The sequence below is a fragment of the Juglans regia genome, chromosome 9 (genome assembly GCF_001411555.2).
Source record: "Juglans regia cultivar Chandler chromosome 9, Walnut 2.0, whole genome shotgun sequence".
NCBI lineage: Eukaryota > Viridiplantae > Streptophyta > Magnoliopsida > Fagales > Juglandaceae > Juglans > Juglans regia.
In genome coordinates this window covers 18,251,730-18,273,367 of record NC_049909.1, presented here as the reverse complement: position 1 = coordinate 18,273,367, position 21,638 = coordinate 18,251,730, and the positions used below count along the sequence as shown (strand labels likewise).

Sequence of the window (21,638 nt, the reverse complement as noted above, 5' to 3'; positions counted from 1 at the left end):
CAACTTTGGCCAACTGCAACATGTATGTTCAACTATTACCCACAATCCAAGCACACAAATGAATTCTCATTTTTCTAAGACATATAACCCCTTCACCATAAATGCGTTGCTCTTATTTTACACTTCACCCAGAAACACAATTGATTTTAAAAAAAAAACATCTAGAAAAATTAGAACTTAATGAAACTAGAGTGTCGATTCTTATCAATAAAGTACAGATCGGTTTTGAAAACATCTAAATACCTCAAAAAGATTTTTTTTTTTTTAAAAAAAAAGAGCAATAGCTTACCCACGATTCACTCCCAAAGTCTTCCTGGCTCAAGCCTTCTGATAGAGTGTCAGAAACTCCAGCGAGAGAAAATGCCTCAGAAACTCAAAGGCTATGATTTTGGAGAGAGAGAGAGAGAGTAGAAGATACGGCTAGAGAGAGAGCTAAGGTTTTGATTTCGGTTTGGACTTGGGGAGAGAGAGAGAGAGAGAGAGAGAGAGAGAGAGAGAGAGAGAGAGAGAGAGAGAGAGAGCTAGGGTTTCACAGAGAGACATCAAGAGGTTTCGATTTGGATTCTTGGTTTCGATTGGAGAACGAGAAGATGGAGAGAATGAGGGTTTCGGTTGGAGCAGGAGCATTATTTGGACGAGAGAGAGTGAAAAACGAATAGAAAGCAGCGGGGTGAATAAAATGGAATCTGGGTACCAGGTTTAAAATCCGGTATTCGGGTTTCAAACCCTACCCGAACCGGACAGGTCCGGGTTTTGGCAATCCAGGTTTCGGCCAGTATTTGATCCGGGCCAGAACTCGAAACTGGAATCCAATTTTTCGGGTTCCAGACCGGGCCTAGAAAAAATCCGGCCAGATAAACAGTCCTACTACCCACCCCTAACTCTACCTTCAACTTTTATTATATTTTTTTATACGTAAAAACGTCTATCCCAAAAAGAACATCATCTTCCCATTTTGCCTCTTTGTTTTTCACATATCCCCTTTTTACCCCTCAGTTTTCTCTCATCTGCTCGGTGTTTTACGTTTTTATCCCTGTGCAACCTCCTCTCACTGCCATTACTCTCTCTCTCTCTCTCTCTCTCTCTCTCTCTCTCTCTCTCTCTCTCTCTCTCTCTCTCTCTCCTGTCGAGAAGGCGAAATCACCAAAAGACCGAAGGAAAGAAAGAGGTCGGCGGATCTGCACCGCGATGGTGGTCCGCTCAGTATCTTTTGATGTTGCTGGTGGTGGTTGCGGAACACGGTGGCGGATCGGACACAAGAAGGGTCAGGCGAGGCTCACGGTGGTGTTTTCACAGTGGAGAAGAATGAGTGTTCTATTTATGGGTTGGCTGAACAGGGGCTTGTGGACGCTACGGTGGCTCACATGGGTGGCGACAGTGGCTTACGTGGGTGGTTGAGGGTGTGATGAGGCTGAGCTTCCCTTCGAGCGGTGTTGTCCGATGGTAGTGGGTCTTGGAGTTTGGTGGTTGAACACCGTTGAAGTGTGATGGTTGTGCTACGATGTAGATTAGAGTGGCCTGAAGCTGCTTCTCAATTTGTTTGTTGTGAGGACATATGGTGGTTTGTTGGTCGTGCATGGAGGATCTGGTTTGATGTGGGGCTTCCTATGGAGGTGCTACACCCTGATTTCTTTGCACCTTTTTTTATGTATATTGCGACGTGCATTAGTTTCCAGATTTATTAACGAGATTTTGCTTTCGGTGTTCTATAGTTTTCGGGTCAGATACGCTCTGCCTTCTGCTGTGATAGGTCCCTTATAATTGTAAATGATATAACTCGAGTATATGTCCTCTTCGGGTGAGGATGTACCACAATTGTTGCTGGAATAATTTTTTCTGCCTTTTATTGAAGACCCACGGCTGCTTAAAGAGCAGACCACAAAACTGAAATGAAAACAGAATTGTCGAAAACAGAGGAAACACCTAGAGCCAGTACTAGTGACTGACGCCTACACACTCCACGTTCTAACGGAAATAGAAATGCAACAACAGAAAGCAACAACAGAAAGATAAATGCAACAAAAAATAAATGTAGCAGAAAATAGAAACGGACTTCAAGCTACGACTTAGTCCATGCACGCATGTGACTTCAACAGCTACGACTCGGTCCATGCACTACGTCCATGCCTTTCCATGCACTTCGTCCGCACGTTTAACCTCCTCCCATATACTTGGGATTTGGTTTTAGGCCCCTCCCCGAACGTCGTGGCTTATCAATACTCCCCTCCTCAATTGGATCCTTGTCCTCAAGGTCCATATTCGGAAACTGCTCTAGCAACGATTGCTTTGTCTCCCACGTGGCCTCTTCTTTGGGTAGACGTGTCCACTGAACCAGGCTTTCTTCTTCAAATTTGTTTCCTCGTTTGACTCAGCGAGTGTCCAATATTTTTTTTGGTTCCAGAACAATAAGGCCCTCATCGGTGACTGGCGGCATTTCCGTAAACGGTATCACCCGATCACCCACGAATTTTTTTAGCAGTGAAACGTGGAAGACCGGATGAACTCTGGCTCCTTCTAGCAGCTGAAGCTTGTAAGCAACTGCTCCTATTTTTTGCACGACTGGGTATGGTCCATAAAAGCGACTTGCAAGTTTTTGGTGAGCACGTTTGAAGATTGATTGCTGGCGGTAGGGATGCAACTTGAGAAACACCATATCCCCAATTTCGAAACTCACTTCCCTTCTCTTTTGATCTGCTGATTGTTTCATGCGATTAATGGATGTGTCCAAATTTGCTTTTAGTTGACGCAGCAGCTCATTTCTGGACACGAGATTCTGATCTACCTCATGGACCGAAGAGTCTCCACTATGGTAATTGGGAAACAGAGGAGGCAATCGACCATATAAAGCTTGGAAAAGAGTCATTCCAGTAGACGCATGATATGTTGTATTATACCATAGTTCAGCCCACGGAATGTAGGTGGTCCACTTGCGTGGCCATTGATGAACGAAACAGTGCAAATATTGTTCGACACATCTGTTCACCACTTCCGTTTGGCCGTCGGTTTGCGGATGATAGGCGGAGCTGAGTTTCAATTGAGTACCAGACAAATGAAAAAATTCTTGCCAAAATCGACTAATAAAGATGGGATCTCGATCTCTAATAATCGATTTAGGGAGACTATGCAATTTAATAATTCCTTCAACAAATTTTTCAGCCACGCTCTTAGTAGTAAATGGATGAGTGAGAGTTAAGAAATGCGCTGATTTACTTAACCTGTCAACTACGACTAAGATTGTATCCTTGCCGTGGGAAGTTGGTAAACCTTCAATGAAGTCAAGAGAAATATCATCCCAGACTTGACATGGAACGGGCAAAGGTTGCAGGAGCCCAGCAGGGGAAAGTGTTTCAGATTTCATTTTCTGGCATACCTCACAGTGTTTGACATACTCTTGGACGGACTGGTGCATTTTCGGCCAATAAAATTGTTGAGATAGCCGTTTGCATGTACGTAAGACGCCTGAGTGCCCTCCAATCTTGGTATTGTGTGCCTCATGCAACAGCTTAGTGCGTAATGACTCGCACGATGGAATGACTACCCTTCCTTTAAAGAACAAAAGTCCTTGACGTTGTGTATAAGGTCCTTCGGTTTGAGTCTTGGCCGTCTGAGTAATAGATTGAATATAGCGATCACAAAAGCCTCTTTAATCTCATCCCACAAAGTTACGGTTGCTACGTGTAGATGATTAATTATTGGGCTGTTTGGCTTGCGTGACAGAGCATCTGCAGCTGAGTTCTCACGTCCCGAATGGTAAATAATTTCATAGTCGTAGCCCATTAATTTGGCTACCCATTTTTGCTGCTCCGGAGTTGCTACACGTTGATCCAAGAAATATTTCAAGCTACGTTGGTCAGTTTGGATAAAAAATTTCTTTCCCAGTAAATAAGGTCGCCATAGGCGAATGGCTTCTATGATGGCAAGCATTTCTTTGGCGTAGGTTGACCATGATTTTTTTGTGACTCCCAGTGCTCGGCTCATAAAGGCAATGGGCTTGCCTAGTTGAGTTAAGATTGCTCCAATTCCTTCGCCTGATGCATCGGTTTCAATGGTAAAAAAATCATTGAAATTAGGCATAGCCAAAGTTGGGGTAGTGGTCATTGCTTGCTTAAGAGTCGAGAAAGCTGTTTCGGCTTCTTCATGCCATCCAAACTTCCCTTTTTTGAGTAGATTGGTGAGGGGTCGAGCGATAATGCCATAATTTTGAACGAACTTTCTGTAATATCCTGTCAAGCCTAAAAAACCACGCAATTCAGAAATATTAGTAGGTCGTGGCCATGCAAGCATGGCTGCAATTTTTTTGTCATCCACCTTCACTCCTTGAGGCATAATGATATGCTCCAGATATTCCAATTCTTGCTGTCCAAAGGCACATTTGCTTTTTTTTGCAAAAAATTTATGCTGTCGCAAAATCTCCAAAGTTTGTGCCACATGCACCACATGCTTATCCCACGTCGAACTATAGATGAGAATATCATCAAAGAAAACCAAAATGAACTTTCGAAGGTGAGGTCGAAATATAGAATTCATGATGGCCTGAAATGTTGAGGGTGCATTACAAAGGCCAAAAGGCATTACGAGATATTCGTAATGGCCATTATGAGTACGAAAAGCAGTCTTATCAATATCAGGAGGATTTACTCTTACTTGGTGATAGCCGGCTCGTAGATCCAACTTTGTAAAATATGATGCGCCATATAATTCATCCAGCATGTCTTCCACTGTTGGAATGGGAAATCGATCCTTGATAGTGACCTTATTGAGTGTGTGGTAATCCTTGCAAAATCGCCAACTTCCATCCTTTTTCTTTACGAGTAGTACCGACGAAGAAAATGGACTGGTGCTAGCATGAATATGCCCGGAATCCAGCATCTCTTGGACCTGCCTTTCGATTTCTTCCTTCTGAAAATGGGCATATCTGTAGGGGCACATGTTAATCGGTTCGGTGCCCTCTTTGAGTGTAATGCAATGATCTACTTCTCGCATAGGTGGTACACACGAGGGGTCTTGGAACACGTCCTCGTATTCCTGTATAACCCGTTGCAAGTCTTGATGCTTGATTTCGAAAAATTCACCTTGTAAGTTATTCTTCGTGGTCGACGGAATGCATAGTGCAAATAGCGTATGGCCCATTCGGCATTATTTTGACATTTCTTTTAATGTAGCCTTTTGAACAGCTTGTTCGTCCAATCCTTGCAATCTACGGGCTTGCTTATTCCAGTTGAAGTCCGTGGTTAATTTCTTCCAATTACATACCACGGAACCCAACATTTCCAGCCATTGAATGCCCAACACTAGATCAAGACCTGATAAAGGTAGAGAGAAAAGGGTGAGGTAAAACTCAGTGCCTTGTAAATTCACCAATACCTCATCGAATCGTCCTTGACATGTTAGTTGTTCGCCATTAGCAACTCGAACAATGAACGGTTCTGTTGGCACCACTGGTAGATGCAGTGAGTTTGCCAAGCGATCACTGATGAAATTATGCGTGGATCCACTGTCGATCAGCACCATTACTTCGCGGAAGCCCATAGTTGCAGTTATACGCATTGTTCTTGGGGCGGTCCATCCCGTCAATGCGTGGAGCGTGATTTCAGGTTCCAGTTCTGGTTCTTGCACTTCTCCCGTGTCTCCCCCTTGGTCAATTTCCACCGTATGTTGATTAGTGATGTCCTCACAGATCACATTACCCTCGTCCGCGTAGCCCTCCAAGAGTAAAAGCTGGGGTTTTTGGCATTTATGCCCCGTTGTAAATCGTTCATTGCAGTTAAAACAGAGACCTTGCACTCTTCTCTTCTGCATCTCGTCCCATGATAAACGCCTGAATGGAGTTGACGAAGTAACGGGAGCTACCCGATTGGTTTGTGGGAGAGTTAGTGGAACTCTTGTAGGTGGTGGTCGAATGAACCGCCGCTGTCTTGTGAGCTGCTCATCTCTCATTCGTGCTAGATTAATTGCCTCCTTGAGGGATTGCGGTTTGAACATCCGAATCCCATCAGAAATTTCCGCCTTCAAGCCCCCCATGAATGTTCCCACCAACGCCTTCTGCGTCCATCCACGCACCCTATTGCCCAGCTTCTCAAATTCACGTTGATAATCTCTCAACGTTCCTAGCTGTCTGATCCTTGAGAGTGCTTCATCAAAGTCTTCACATTCTGATGGTCCAAAGCGAGCCCATAATTCCTCTTCGAATTGTTCCCATGGAATCGCTCGTCCATCTTCCTGTAACGTTCTTCGAAGCCATTGCCACCACTGGTTGGCTTCCCCTTCTAGATGATAAGCAGCCATGAAAACTTTTTGGTTTTCTGCAGTGCCCTGGTATTCGAAAAATTGTTCCACTCGGTTGAACCACTATGTCGGGTCTTCTCCAGAGAAGCGTGGAAATTCTAGCTTGGCTGACTTTGACGAAACAATCGGTCTACCTCCCTCTTGGTTGTCTCGGTGGTGATGGCCTTGATTTGAGGATTCCGGATTGGTAAGCAAAACATTTGAGAGTCGAGTGAGAGCTTCCTCCATCCGCTGTAGTCCTTCTTGAACTGTACCCAGTCCGGACTCCAAGTGTTCGATTCGTTCCTTGTTAGTGCCCATAAGAACCTGGCTGTGATGCCAATGATAGGTCCCTTATAATTGTAAATGATATAACTCGAGTATATGTCCTCTTCGGGTGAGGATGTACCACAATTGTTGCTGGAATAATTTTTTCTGCCTTTTATTGAAGACCCACGGTTGCTTAAATAGCAGTCCACAAAACTGAAATGAAAACAGAATTGCCGAAAACAGAGGAAACACCTAGAGCCAGTACTAGTGACTGACGCCTACACACTCCACGTTCTAACGGAAATAGAAATGCAACAACAAAAAGATAAATGCAACAGAAAATAAATGCAGCAGAAAATAGAAACGGACTTCAAGCTACGACTCAGTCCATGCACGCATGTGACTTCAACAGCTACGACTCGGTCCATGCACTACGTCCATGCCTTTCCATGCACTTCGTCCGCACGTTTAACCTCCTCCCATATACTTGGGATTTGGTTTTAGGCCCCTCCCCGAACGTCGTGGCTTATCATGCTGCGCATGCACAAATGATACTGTATTATATAATTCTAAGGATCGTATGTTTCAAATTATTGTTTTCCTTCCAAAAATTTTTTTTTTTTCCTTATGGCTTTGAATTTGGTCCTGTAGTTCTGGGAATGCTAAGAGAAAGAAATAGAAATGCCCCGAATGCTAAAATATTGAACTCTGATTTTTATTTTATTTTATTTTTGTTCAAAAGGAACTCCTTTCTGGAAATCAAATGTTTTATTATTTATGTTTTAAATAGAGAAAAGTTTTGATTAGTCAAAAGGGTTTTTATGATAGGCTCCTAGATTGTAATTTATAGTAGTCTGCTATTTGTTTCCCTCTCAACGCTTCCGTAATTATATAACCATCACCATCTTGCTCATATGATCTGAATTGATGTGCAGTTCCCTAGGGGAGATATATGGCTGTGGTGATTTGATTTTTTCATCACACCTGATTTTTACGTTAGTATTTGTTCTGACATAGAAGAAATAAGGCACAATAAGGTAAATAGTCATTCTCAATTGCTTCTTATGCTTGTTCATGAAATTTGTCTTTATTGTTTCTCAATTGCATGTATAGGTGGAGACAGAGGGGCTGACTTCATCAAGCATACGAGATTTTTTTCAGATGTATGCCATTATGAAAATAAGTTCTTGGTTCTATTTAGCCTTCACTTCTTTTCTTTTTTTTTTACTATTGTGGGCTTATCCTTGCAGGTACCTCAAGCAGTTTGGCTACTTTCCATTATTCCGAGCCTCTTGATTATTGCCTCTCACAGGCATTACATAGTCGACATTGTTGTCACTTGGTAAACAAAAGAAGGATTTTGTTTTGTTATTGAATAGACTAATTGGTATTGTTTTAGTGGTTGTGAACTATTATATTCTTTTGCAGGTATACTATAAATTTGACAATGTTCTTTCTTGACAAGAAATTGCCAGGTTAACTTTAGCATTAGCATCTTCTTTTTAACTTATTTACACAATAGGTTCTGGTGGAATTCAAACTTATTCTCGTTAGTAGCATCAATCGTTATTCTTTATGCACAATACGTCCACCAAGATTATCCAAAACTCGTATCACTTGTCAACACTGGACCAAACTTTAAAAGCATTTACTTTAACTTTCGCTGGGAATGCCTAATCTCCATTTGTGTGACTCTGTTTTCTCCATTTTAGAATTGTTGGATCGTTCAAATAGCTCTGCATCTCCACCTCTACTACCTTGAGAACCAATGGAGAATCTGGGGATCATGAACAAAAAAGAACTTACAGATTCCTTAATGGGAAAACTGCCTGACAATACATCTCCCTTATACTTAAAAGAGCCTATCGATGGATGAGCAGTGTTTTGTCTTCGAAGGGGTGAAGTTACCTTTTTATCATTTTGACTGAGTTAGCTAAAATATTTCATCTTTAAGTTATGTCGTTATGATCGAAGAGGGCTTTTACATGGTATTTTTCTTTTCCAAATCTCTGTCGAAGAATTCATTCAATACTTGATTTGCCCTCTTGATGTTTGTCATCTTTTGCCTAGCGGGTACTGATTTCATAATAACTGGTATAAGATTTTTTCTGAAGGAGCAAGATACAACTTATTTGAAATTCATTGAATGAGCAATTCATAAAAATTAATGTTTCTGTGAGATTCTTGGAATTCAATAGGTCCTTCCTGCATCAAGTGCTAATTCTGGGTCATTATATTCAACATTTACTTTGATTCTTTTAGATCGTTTGTGTAAGTCTCATCACTTGGTTTCTATAGTTGGTTTGCATCCTTCTATTGAGTAGAATTGAATTGTTGAGAGTCTTGGGGAAAGAAAAGAGAATTTCCAATCTTAGACTAGCTCCAAGTTCTAAATTTATAATTTTATCTCTTGGAATTGAAAAACGAATCATTGTCATAGTGTGTCTAATATGGATATTAATGTTGTTTTGGCAAATGTTACTGGAGTTCTATGCGAGCTCCAGCTAATTATAAAGATAGTGAAGGTGTCCACCACCTCAGATGGAAAAGTAATGGACCTGTTTTTCATCTCAGATACAAGGTTCTATGTTCTTGTACAATCTGTCAGAAATCCACATCTTGTGCTTTCTTTTTCTAGCATTTCTTCTATTTAATCTATTGCAAGTTTATTGTTGCAGTTAAGTGGTAGTTGTTGGATGCTAAAAATTGATTTCACATTCATTTGAAATTGTGCTAATATTTCCATACAAACTTGATACTATCTCATTTATAAATTATATGAAAAAGAAACTTATGTAGTCCAAGTAGTTGGGTAAAAATCATATTTTATCGTAAGTCTTTAAACGTTAGAGTCGATTAAACAAATCTGTCATTACGATATAAAAATTGACTTGTTGGAAATGAGGAGCTGACAATTAAATCAGGTTGGAATAAAAATAAACAACCCTGAGGGGTAGCTCAGCTGGTTCAGCCTTGGATTTGCTTCCCAATGGTCATTAGTTTGAGTCCCTTTAGGGTCATTGAAGGTTTACCTAGTCGTTAACTTCATGGCCCCGTAGAATTAGTCGAGGTGCGCTCAAGCTGGCCCGGACACCCTCAGTTATAAAAAATAATAATAATAATAATGAATAAATAAAAGAATGATATGTGGTGTTCTACATACTTCCTATTATTAATTTTATTTAATTATCCATTGTATTTCCTTTCTAGTGAGAGGAGCCCGAGTTTAGTCTCACACACCCTAATATCTGAACAAAGAGAGTATTCTGACATACAAAGAATACGACACAATAAGGAATGGTCATTCTCAATTGCTTCTTATCCTTGTGCATGACAACTGTCTTTCTTGTTTCCCAATTGCAGGTATAGGTGGAGGCAGAGGGGCTGACTTCATCAGGCATACGAGATTGTTTTCAGATGGCCTTATTTAAATAAGTTATTGGTTCTATTTATCCCCAACTTTTTTTTACTACTGTAGGCTTGTACTGTAAATTTTTGTGAGCTAACAGGTAACTCAATGAGATTCAATCATACGATTTTATCTGATCATTATAATTTTTTTAAATTTTCATATAATAAAATAAATAATTCAATTTTTTTAAATTTAAAAATAAAAATAATATTAAAAAAATATATATTTTAATAATATTTTATTTAATTTTTAATTTTTAATTTTTATCTCAATTTATCTCATCTTATCTAATTTTGAAAATAAACGAGGCTAAGACATTAAAGAAATCATGCAACGTTGTGGGACCTCTCGAGGGATATGAAAACATATTTGATGAGTCAATTAAGGTACTAAGATTGAGGCGCTGGTTTTGACAATCAACTCAGCTATGCCAACAACGACCGCGAGGATCAAGACAACGGACAGAATGCTATAATGAAGAAATAAGGTCTTCCATCCATATTAGGGGCAGAGGATGTAAGTTAAGAGATGATCACTGCAAAAAGCTGGAGGAGAACCTCAGGTTAAGCTGGCTGCTGCTGGGAAATAGGAAGGGAAAAACTGTAAATTTTTCAAACTGGAAGCCACTATTAGTACAAAGAAACTAGCCCTTTAATGAGGACTAAGTGCAAAATCATAATTAGAAGCAACTCGTGCGAGCCAAAAGAAAGTAGTGTGTGTCCAAAAATGCGATAGACGGAATACAGCCAGTTTGCTACATGGTTAATGGTTTGCTAGAGATGTTTCAACTGAGTCCCTACAGATTGAGGACCTAACGGGCGCAAGTGTTAATGGAATTAAGAGTTTAGTGGTTCTGAATCGTGCCCTATACAGCTTCCGGAGTACAAATATCAGTTTGAAGTTGAACAGGGTTTCCACCAACATGAGAAGCAACAAGGAGGAGATGAGGCAAAAGGAGTTCCAGGAAACCTTAACGGGTAGTTTCGGGCATCATTTGAAGTTGCACTTTTTGTAACTGTAATTTTTATTTATTATTTAGCATCTCTACCAATCCATTAAAAGATTATAATCAGTTACAATATTTTATAAAACATCTAAAGCGCACAACAATTCAACACCATCCAAGCATTTAGTTCCAAAACAGCAGCAGGCAAAATGCAGAGAGTTACAAAGTTTGCAGGGGATACAATTTTGAGTACGTAAATCAGTTCTTAATGTGAAGGAAATTTCCCGCATGAAAGATACCAGAGTTGGTATAGAATACCACACAGGACCTCTACCTGTCTACCTATAGTTTCTCTGAAATTATGCAACTTTAACATTCTTCATGAAATTCTCCCCTCCAAAAAATCATTGTTGTGCACTAAAGAGAGATTTGCTAACAATTCCAGTAGCCTCAATGTAGCGATCCACACACCTAGATATGCAGCTACTCTCACTCCCACCGAGGCTTGACCCTGGTTTTGTAATACACTTGTCAAAGCACTTCACCCTTATGGTCTGCATGAAAAGTGGGAAAAATAGTACAAATGTAAGTCGAACAATAAAAAATATGAACTGAAAAGGAGTAAAAAAAGGTTCAGCATGCCCTCTGAAGCTATTCTCTAGTTAGAAATATCCACTCTCCTTTGCCAAACGAGAATTTAAGCTATCAAAGTGTTATGTAGCATCAAAGCCTCAAATAGTTCTTAAGAATTTAGCAAACCGGGCAATTCTTAATACCTTTTGGAATACATCTTATGTATTTTCTCTTCTCTAGCAGTTAGTTAGCTTTTCTAGAATATTGGCAATATGATCATCCAAGAAAGGTTTGATCACCACATTATAACAGCAATGTGGTGACACCCAAGATACATAATTGGCAATTCCGAGTTCATACATATGCATAGGAACTTCTTGTGCATATATCAGCTAAAGTCATCAAGTAAGGCACCTTAGATAAATTTCTGAACATCTAGGCAATGAATAGATCACCTATCACTAGGTGTCCCTAGGCAAAACATGACTTGAGGAGTGTCAGGGTTAAAAACAAAATGTTCTTTTAGCCTATTCATCAACACTAATCCTCCACAAATATTTATATATATATATATATGTATGTATGTAAATGCGAGCAAGCGCGCGCGCGCACACACACACACATACACATATAATCCTACATACTCAGGACTCAGCGCGTCTTCATATCATTTTTACCGTCAAAAGGAAATATGCCTGGCACCTCATTGATGAACATAATTTTCTTTTTTTTTTATCTGTAACAATTTTTTTCGATAGGTAAGAGCATTGGCAATGGCCTAGCCATTCCCAAATCCAAGTCCAAATTTTACCTTTTTTTGAATTAAAATTCCTACATTGAACTAGCTAAAGCCATATTTCTTAATTTTGAGCCACAGTAAATTTCTCCTCCTAGCCATGTTTGGCAATATACTGTTGAAGGACCAAAAGAATATTTTATTGTTCCATCCCTCTCACCCTCTTCCCTCCCTCTTTCCCTCGTATTTTTTCCTTTTGTTTCAGAAGGCCATCGCTCTTCTCTCCGTTTTCTCTCTTCCTCAATCTTCTTCGATCGATTGTCTCTCCGTTCCTAGGTCAAAAAATTCTTGAGTCCCTTTGCTGGTTCCCGTCGTCTGTGCGATTTCTCTCTCTCTCTCTCTCTCTCTCTCTCTCTCTCTCGACTTGGCTCAAGAACATTCAGAATACCCCCCACGGTATGAACTTTGTGCGATTGATTTAGGAAATTATATTTTTATGCGATTGATTTAGGGAATCTGACTCAACAGACCCACTATGGAGAATCTTTTGTTTCTTTCGTTTCATTTCTGGTGTTCTTTTCTTTTCTTTTTCTTCTCCATGCTCCATGCCCAGACGTGGCTTTCGTATCTAAGTTTATGAAATTGTCTTATTATGGTTCTTATTTGATTCTTATATAGGTCATACAAGCAGGCCCTGTAGGTATGTCCTGCCCTTCCCTTGTTCACCCTTTTATCTGTTCTATTTGTTAGGTATAGGAACTCTTTTGGTCTGTAAATTGGGTAGATGCTTGTTCGTTTCATCTTCATAATTGTTTCTTTTGTTTTTGATATATTTTTTTGCGCATCCTAGTCTCCATTCTATGTTTTTTATTTCTGTTTTTTGGTTTAGTATTCAAAAATATTATGAACATTCTTCAGGCTTGAATGAAAGATAGTTAAGTTTAACCCATTGCTTTTCCATGATGCATGAAAAAACATGTAAGGTTTAAGAGGGGGTTTAGTAGCAGTGTATATATTTCGGGTTGATTACCTTATTCAAAACAAGCCTTTGAAAAAATTATTTTTTTAACTCACGTAATTTGGGCAGGTTTGGGGGGGTGAGATGAGAATTTTGTGTTTTGTTTGAAAGTTTAAAATATTATGTTTAATATTATTATTGTTTTGAGATTTGAAAAAGTTGAATTGAGATTTCAAAAAGTTGAATTGTTTATTATATTTTGTATGGGGGATTTGAAAAAGGTGTAATGATGAGATGAGATGAGATGAGAATTTTCTTTTGGAACTAATGTAGTTTTAATTTTATTTCACCAAATGGAAAGAGAAGAAAGAATATAAATGAGCCTCTTCAGATTCATTCTTATAAAATGTTTCTAGAAATATTACTAATCCCATCCTTGAATCTGCTTGTTACTTGAATTTTGCCCACCATTCCTTCGTGATGAATGGAAATATTACTAATCCCATCCATGATGCATGAAAAAAAAACTAAGGTTTTAATCCGCTTGTTACTTGAATCTGCAATTCTTTTTATAAAGGCAAATCGAATGAATTTAATAACCCCAGTTTATCTTCTTTGCATATCAGATCAGGAATAAAATGTATTTGCTGTTCTTCTTTGCAAAACAGAACACATGCATACCAGTTTATCTTCTTTGCATACCAGATCAGTAAAACAGAACAAGTTTATTTCTTTGCTCTTTTTCTGCATATTTCTTTGCTCTTTTTCTTTGCTGTTTTTCTACATATTTCTTTGCATACCAGATCAGCAAATGACCTTTTTTTTTCTTTCTTTTTTTCTGCATATTTGTGGACTGTCTGTCTGCTGAAGATTTGTTAAAATTTTGAGGAATTCGTTAAAATCTGAAAACTGTGTTGGATGGCTGTGATTATATATGGGAGCTTATTGCTTTTATTTTTCTTGTTCTGACTTCTGTCCAAAGATGATGCTGATTCTCTATGTAATGCCAGATAGGTTTTTTTTTTTATTATTATTTTTATTTTATCATAATTCAAGTTGATTTAAACATTCCATTGGAGACTGCTAGTTTTACATGTGGTTTTTCATGTCAGTTTGAGGCAGGCAGATATAACATCTTTATATTGGCAAAATGTGGCTGGGTAGCAACTAAAGGTGTCAGATGTGTTATGGACTGGAACATTGTGGACTGTGTTGATCAATACTAATGTTGGAGATACTAATGTTGATCATACTAATGTTGGACTGTGGACTGCGTTGGTGCCGTATGGACTGTGTTGGTATTTATTTGTAGACTGTGTTGCTCAATACAGGTAATTCATTTTATATATGTTGGACTGTGGACTGTGTTGAGGATACTAATGTTTATTAACAAATAAATATTTATTTGTTAATATTTATTCAATACTAATGGCAGAATTTTTTATTTATTCTACTTATTTATGAAGTGTATTTGCAAAATATATAAAAAAAATTTGTCAAATATTATTAAAATATATAATATTATATTATTATTTTCACTTTAAGATGACTAGTCCAATGTGAACTCACCTAGCCAAAAGTTGATGGTATAGCTAAAAGTTGAGAATCTAGCCAAATTCTAGGCCATTGCCAATACTCTAACAAATATAAAGCTAATTACAGAATTTGTTCACAAACTTAAATTTTGAAGTGAATTAGAGAATTTTATGTTTCAAGTTAAATTGAAAGGGAAAAACTGCTGACTTGAAAAATTTTCAGCTTACGCAGTTGAATGAACATATAGCATCCGATCGAGGATACAAAGACCAGTAGATGATTGTCAGAGATAATTCATTCATGTAGCCAACCCAATATGTATCTAAGAATTTGTTAGACAGATGACGCATTAACTTCATATAAAAATAAATTCATAACATTAATTAATCACAAATCACAAAGCTTCATTTTTTTTAGTTCCATAATTTATCCGGAGGAACAAAGGTTTTCAGAAACAAAGGAAACAATCTAATTCAAATCTTTACCACAAGAATGAGAGCGTTCTCAAACAAATGTCAGAACCCAGAACACAAAACCCAAATAGAAAAAAGATAAATACCTCGAGGAACTCCTCGGCATAAGCCTGGGCAAGCTGGGTCTTGAGCTGGTCCTTGAAATCCGAGGACGAGAACTGCTGAGATGGCGACCCACTTGACGGCGATGAAGAAAACGCATCCATTGCCCTTCTCTCTGCAACTCTTCTTCCACCGCTTTCTTCACCTTACAGCACTGCACAGCCTCGGCCGCCTCCTAAGCCCTAATCAACACCAAAACCCTACAAAAGCATTCTCATACGACACAACACTGTTTTGTAATTTGTAGTTTAGATGGTTTACGCTGGGCTTATGCATGTTTATTGATTTTGGGCTAAAAAACGGCCTGCACTTTCCTGGCCCGGTGGAGTGAGTCCAAGCAGTGGAAAATTTACAAAAATCTTGGATGTTTTGTCGGCCCATCCTAAATCTAACCTCATCCCAGTTGAAACTTGAATGATTTGGAAGGTGAAATCATGATGATGTCTGTTGAGTTAAAGGGTTTTAAATCTGATCCTAATTAAAGCCATCTCATCCTAGAAGATCCTACTAATTAGGCTACTTAGACAAAAAATCAGCCTTTCGAAGGCTGCATGCCCTACAAAAAAGAAACAACGTTAATTAATCAAAATCATGCAATAGGATGAAGAGGGAGAGAGAGAGAGAGAGAGAGAGAGAGGTGCCCTATAAACTGATGAAAAGCAACCGGCCTAGGAAAGGTCATGCCCTTGCATTGCATCACACATGACTACTGCATAAAGTTGAAAAGTGTGTTCATGTGTGGTAATTAGTCTCACTTTTTAATGTTGCATTATCACCTTTTTTTTTTTTGGTTTATGTTCTGTATGTTTTGTAGGGGGGGAGGTATAAAGTGATTAGGGCAGGTTTGGAGGGTGAGATGAGAATTTTGTATTTTGTTTTGAAATTTAAAATATTATGTTTTAATATTATTATTATTTTAGAATTTGAAAAATGTGTATTGGAATTTGAAAAAGTTGAATTATTTATTATATTTTGTATGGAGATTTGAAAAATATGTAATGATGAGATGAGATAAGATGAAAATTTTGTGTTTTATCTTGTGCCCCAAACCTGCCCTAAGTATCTCAAAAAAGTTTAGAAGCCACAATAAATGCCATTATTTATGCAACCATAAACTACATTATTAGGAAAAAAAATAATAGTTTAGTTGCTAAGAAAGTTAATAATGCATATAGCCTAGTTAATTAGTAACCTATATATATAGCTATTACACCTATATATAAATATTCAACTGGTATAAAATAATATCACTATGAGATCTCCCAGCTCATTCCCTACATGATGCCAGCCCAGTCTAAAAAAAAAGAAAGAAAATTCTATAGATCTGGAGAGCACCTGTGTGTTAATATTATTCTGTCGACTTAAATATATGCTAAATCCAGGTACTAGGCCAGGCATGCATAATGCAGACACACACACCTCAGCAAACCCAACATGCAAATTAACTTTGGGGGACTATGTATATATATATTATATACTACTGTTTTTAGGGCTAAATTAAAGGGCCGGCTATCTATCTATCTAGATATAGCTAGAGGCCTTGGCCTTTGTGGGTGGTTTTGGGGATTTGGAGGACTGTGTAAATAATAATCTGTCTTAGGGCCGAGGAAAAGGCGGCATATATAGACCCGCGCTTTGAGATGGGACAATTAGAAATGTAAGACAAGGTAGCCGCCAACTGGAGGGTAGAGTGCTCATGTAGAGTGTGCTAGCTGCATGCATACATGGTGGTCCAATATCACAGAGTTTTTTTCGGTGGAGGAAGCTGGTGGTCCTGTATCTACCTTTCTACACAGCAAGAGTCTGCAACATACTCCAAAAAAAAAAAAAAAAAAGAGTACTACTGAATTAGCTAGATGCATGACTTCGTTGTATATATATATATATTGCTTCTGAATAATGATCATTCTTTTTTCTTTTTTTGATCTCCAGGGCTAGTGTTAATTTTATTTCTATCATCATGATGAGAACCACGAGCTGGTAACTAAATGTTGTGCAAACATGCTGACTTATTTGGGCTGCTAAATATGCCATTAATTACTATTTCTATTTCATTTCCTGTTCTGGCTCTTACTCCCCTTGCTTCCATGCTTACCTAAGTGGGTAGATCAGTTTTTTAATTACAGAGAGAGAGAGAGAGAGAGAGGTCCCCAAAGCTTCCCTGTACATACAGAAAGCCCACACAGCTAGTACTATACTGAGAAATAGATCAAGTAAACTTGGGGATGGTATTCTTGTCAGTTTTTCTTACCACTTCTAATACATACATACATACATATATATATGTATATGCATGCCAATGAGCTTAATTAGGCAGGGGTCCATTAATTACTCAAACAGGTGAGACATCACAGTCCATGTCCATCCCCCCATTCCTCTCCATGTTGCCTGTATCACTCAAACATGCATTCTAGCTCGGCGTACACATTGCCGCCTGTAGATTTTAACGTACTACTGTTTCCCTTTTCTTTTTCTTTTTCTTTTTCTTTTCTCGAGGGTCGACTTTAAACTAAAAGGATGATTCACTTTTTAGTTTGCATGAGTAGTTGTCCATTTTCTTTTCAAATTCATGATCAGGATATAACCAGTCTAGTTCACGGCCATTAAATGGTACCAGTACTAGAGCATGCATGACTTATTTTCTGATCTCTTCGATCCTCATCATCAGCTTTACGCTGAAAGCCATTTTATAAGTCCACACCCGAATTGACGTAAGCCCTAAATATTGAATATATAATATTAATGGTTCGCTAAATGCCTATTTTTTCTTGAGTAGAAACCCTAGCAAAAGATTACGTCAAAATCAACCTTTTGATCTCTCACGAGGAGATCTAGAGAATCTCTCTATATAATTAAGTACTACTAACATCCAGATCATGGGCTAAGAAAATACAAACGATGACTTTCTAATATATATATAGCAGCTAATTAATTAAGTGATTAGTCTAGCGAGCTAATTGAGTTATTCCTCTACCCTAACATTATATATTGATCAGTAGTCAATTAAGAAATCGCACCACCTACAAAATCTGCACAAGCTAGTTAATCCCTTATAACTTTTTACCCACTAATTATAATTTAATGATATATTAATAATGCCATGATCTCAACTTTCAAGCCCAATAAATTAAGATTAATATATATTATAATAAGAAATGATTATATTTGCAGTCATAGTATGCAAGATGTTTTGCGTATTTCATTTTAGAAAAATAGATAAATATGTGACTCACATAAAAAATTAATTAACGGTGCCTCTATACATCTTTTTTAAAGGGGGTGTGCAAGGCTTGCACACCTTTATGCTATGATAAGTTATATATATATATATAAATTATAAGCACGATGAGCTCATCGGTTTGGCCTGAGAGTACCATATTATATATGTATATATCAATCCTAAAGCATACATTAATTATGTAACTAATCGTATCGAACCTGTGGCTACATACAATATTCACATGTATGCATTCCTGGCTATTTATAGTTTATACACATTCTTCTTATTTTAGAGTACGTACTATATTTGATCTATATTAATTAATGACTAACTGCATGCAAACTAGTACTATTGCATGGCATTGTTATTTGCACGTACGTATCGGTTTTGCCACCACAAAAGGGCCAAGGAAAAAAAAATGTGCATATATACGGCCGGCCTATTGTACTCAAGATCCTTAATAAAATCTAAGTACCGTAGATGAGAAAATATACTTACAACCGTGAATTGCGTAACCGTCGCGTAATCGCTTTGAAAAAAATGAATAAAACATGGGACCCACATGAAAAAAATTAATTTTTTAATAGTGGACCCCACTCTTTTTCAAAGCGATTACGCGGCGATTACGCACTTCACGGTTGTATGTAGAATTACTCACCGTAGATATATATATATATATATATAAGAAAAGATATTTGCAACTATGAATTGCGTAACCGTCGCGTAATCGTTTTGAAAAAATAAATAAAATATGAGATTCACATAAAAAAAAATTAATTTTTTAATAATAAATATCAATCTTTTTCAAAGCGATTACGCGATGATTACACACTTCACAATTATACGTAAAATTACTCATATATATATATATATAGTACTTCTAGCAATTTAGATTAATGATATCATGATTTGTTGAGCAAGTTGTACGTGTGTATTTTATTTTTATTTCTTTGCTTTTCTCTTAATTTTATTACAACAATATTTTACATTTTTGGCAATGAAGATTCACTGACCATGAGCTCTTAATTAATTTCTTAGGATGAGAGAGATCAGCAGTACTAGTTTAATTATTCATGTACTATCTCCGATATTCCATCGGCAAAATCAAGATGATACATTTTTTCTGGGTTGTCTCAAAATGGATGCATGGAAACATTTTCAGAAGAAGCTCATATTATTTTCCCATTTTTATTATGATGTCCCCAGTTTTTCTTCCAAAAAATAAAGCAATATTCTTATCGTGCACCTTCAGTATTTATGAATTAAGTAAATAGTTTTTTTTTCTTTCTTTCTGGAAAAGATCCTTAATTACGTTTTTGCCTTAATTATCATTTCTAATTCTATTACATATAAATTGGTCGTTAATCTTAGATGTATATATAATTAAAGTTTCTGGAAGCATGGATTACAGAAATGGCCTGGGAAGCGAATTCTTCATTATCACATTTTCAATGTTTTATTTAATTATTAGGTCGGATGGAGCAGGTCGGATGCATACACGATGATCAACCACCGCCTTCATTAATAATATAAAGAACTAGTAATTTTAGATACAAGTCTAATTAAATAGACAAATATCGTGCAAATGTTTTGTAAAAAAGTAGGTTCCACTCGATAAGGCAAGTCAATCTTTAGAAAAAGATGAAGCTGATTGCACCAAAAGAAAGGAATGACCACACGGCACATGTCTAGAAACTTCTAGAATAAAAACTAAGAAATTAAAGAGTGAGAATATTCTTGTAAAACCAGAACGAGATTTTGTGATATATACACGTGTCACAATGATAGAGAGTAGTCGGTTATGTATTGAGTTGTATAAATTATGTAAATGGCATGGCCAAAATGTAAGGAAATATTTTTTTTCGCAAGGAAAAAGGAGCCCTTTGTGACATTTTAGCAAACGCTTGGTCTACACTCTTTCTTCTATACTTTATTATGGTATCGGAAGACCAGTAAAGACTCACGTCGTCCCTTATAGATACAAACCAGATGGATTCCTCCATCTCATCCGAGACCTCCACCCAGAACACACCCTCCATTGTCAATATCTCTATCCTAAATTCAGCTAGTCATTTTGTTACGATTAAACTTACCATTGACAACTATCTGTTATGGAAGGCTCAGACAATGCCTTTCCTCAAAGGAAATCAGTTGTTCAACCATGTGGATGACTCCTCTATTATGCCTCCTCCCATGGTTGATGACAATCCCAATCTTGAGTATACCAAATGGTGTCAGCTTGATCAATTGATCATTTCGACTCTTAACTCTTCTTCATCTAAAAATGTTTTGGCACAGGTACTTGAATGTACATTTGCACATGAGGTCTGGATCACGTTGCAGAATCTATTCATAGCTCAATCATCGACGCACATTATGCAAACTCAGCTTCAACTTGCTACACTTAAGAAGGGCCATGAATCGATCACCGACTACTTCCATAAGGCCAAAACACTTGTTGCTTCCCTAACTGCCACAGGCCAACCTCTATCCCCGACTGAATTTTCAATGTGTCCGTTAGCAAGTCTGGGCACCGATTATGATTCTTTGGTAACATCTCTCACTACTTGAGCTGATCCATTGACTCCTCATCAAATTTATAGTTATTTACTTAACTTGAGTCCAAATTAGCTCATCAAACCCACACACTCCTCTACTTATCTCTGATTTTATGACTACTCTGGGTAATTATTTTCCTGTTAAAGATCTTGGCCATTTGCATTTTTTTCTTGGTATAGAGGTGACTCGAAATAGTCAGGGCCTCTATCTAAGTCAGTCCAAATATATCAATGATATTCTGCATCTCACTAACATGCACAATGCTAAACCTGTTTCCACTCCTATGTCGACTTCCACCAAACTTACAGTACTTGATGGATCCTTCTTTGAGGATCCTCACCTTTATAGAAGTGTTGTCGAAAGTTTACAATATTTAGCGTTTACCCAGCCAGATATATCATTTGCTATTAATAAAGTCTGTTAGTTCATGCATTGTCCCAAAAATTCTCATTGGCAAGCTGTCAAAAAAATACTTAGGAGACGTTTGGATTCGCAAGTCATCTCAACTCATCTCAGTTCATCTCAACTCATCTCACTACTATTCATTACTATTCAGTAACTTTAACTCACAAATATCACTACTATTCAC

General features: G+C 37.7%; 1 protein-coding gene and 1 long non-coding RNA gene across 3 annotated transcripts; one reads left to right on the top strand and one right to left on the bottom strand.

Moving 5' to 3' along the window:
• Window positions 1–1,414: 1,414 nt before the first annotated feature.
• Window positions 1,415–10,057, top strand: LOC109005474. Of its 2 annotated transcripts, XR_004802388.1 has the most exons (7): window positions 1,415–1,613; window positions 7,470–7,571; window positions 7,648–7,697; window positions 7,785–7,876; window positions 7,963–8,009; window positions 8,247–9,115; window positions 9,898–10,057. It is a non-coding gene; the product is annotated as an uncharacterized LOC109005474 (long non-coding RNA). The 2 variants fall into 2 exon arrangements; XR_004802387.1 differs by having other exon boundaries at window positions 7,963–9,115.
• A 950-nt stretch (window positions 10,058–11,007) lies between these two features.
• On the bottom strand, window positions 11,008–15,490 carry LOC109005473 (mitochondrial import inner membrane translocase subunit Tim13). Its single transcript, XM_018984438.2, has 2 exons — window positions 15,255–15,490; window positions 11,008–11,446 (listed from the first exon to the last, which is right to left on the bottom strand). The coding sequence occupies exons 1-2, from the start codon at window positions 15,372–15,374 to the stop codon at window positions 11,297–11,299; spliced, it is 270 nt and encodes an 89-aa protein (XP_018839983.1). The 5' UTR covers window positions 15,375–15,490; the 3' UTR covers window positions 11,008–11,296.
• Window positions 15,491–21,638: the final 6,148 nt, after the last annotated feature.

Coding starts and splice junctions, on each gene's coding strand:
- LOC109005473 (XM_018984438.2), bottom strand. CDS start 15,374: ATGGATGCGTTTTCTTCATCGCCGTCAAGTGGGTCGCCATCTCAGCAG. Junction 11,447..15,254: donor ATGCCGAGGAGTTCCTCGAG/GTATTTATCTTT, acceptor CTTTTCATGCAG/ACCATAAGGGTGAAGTGCTT.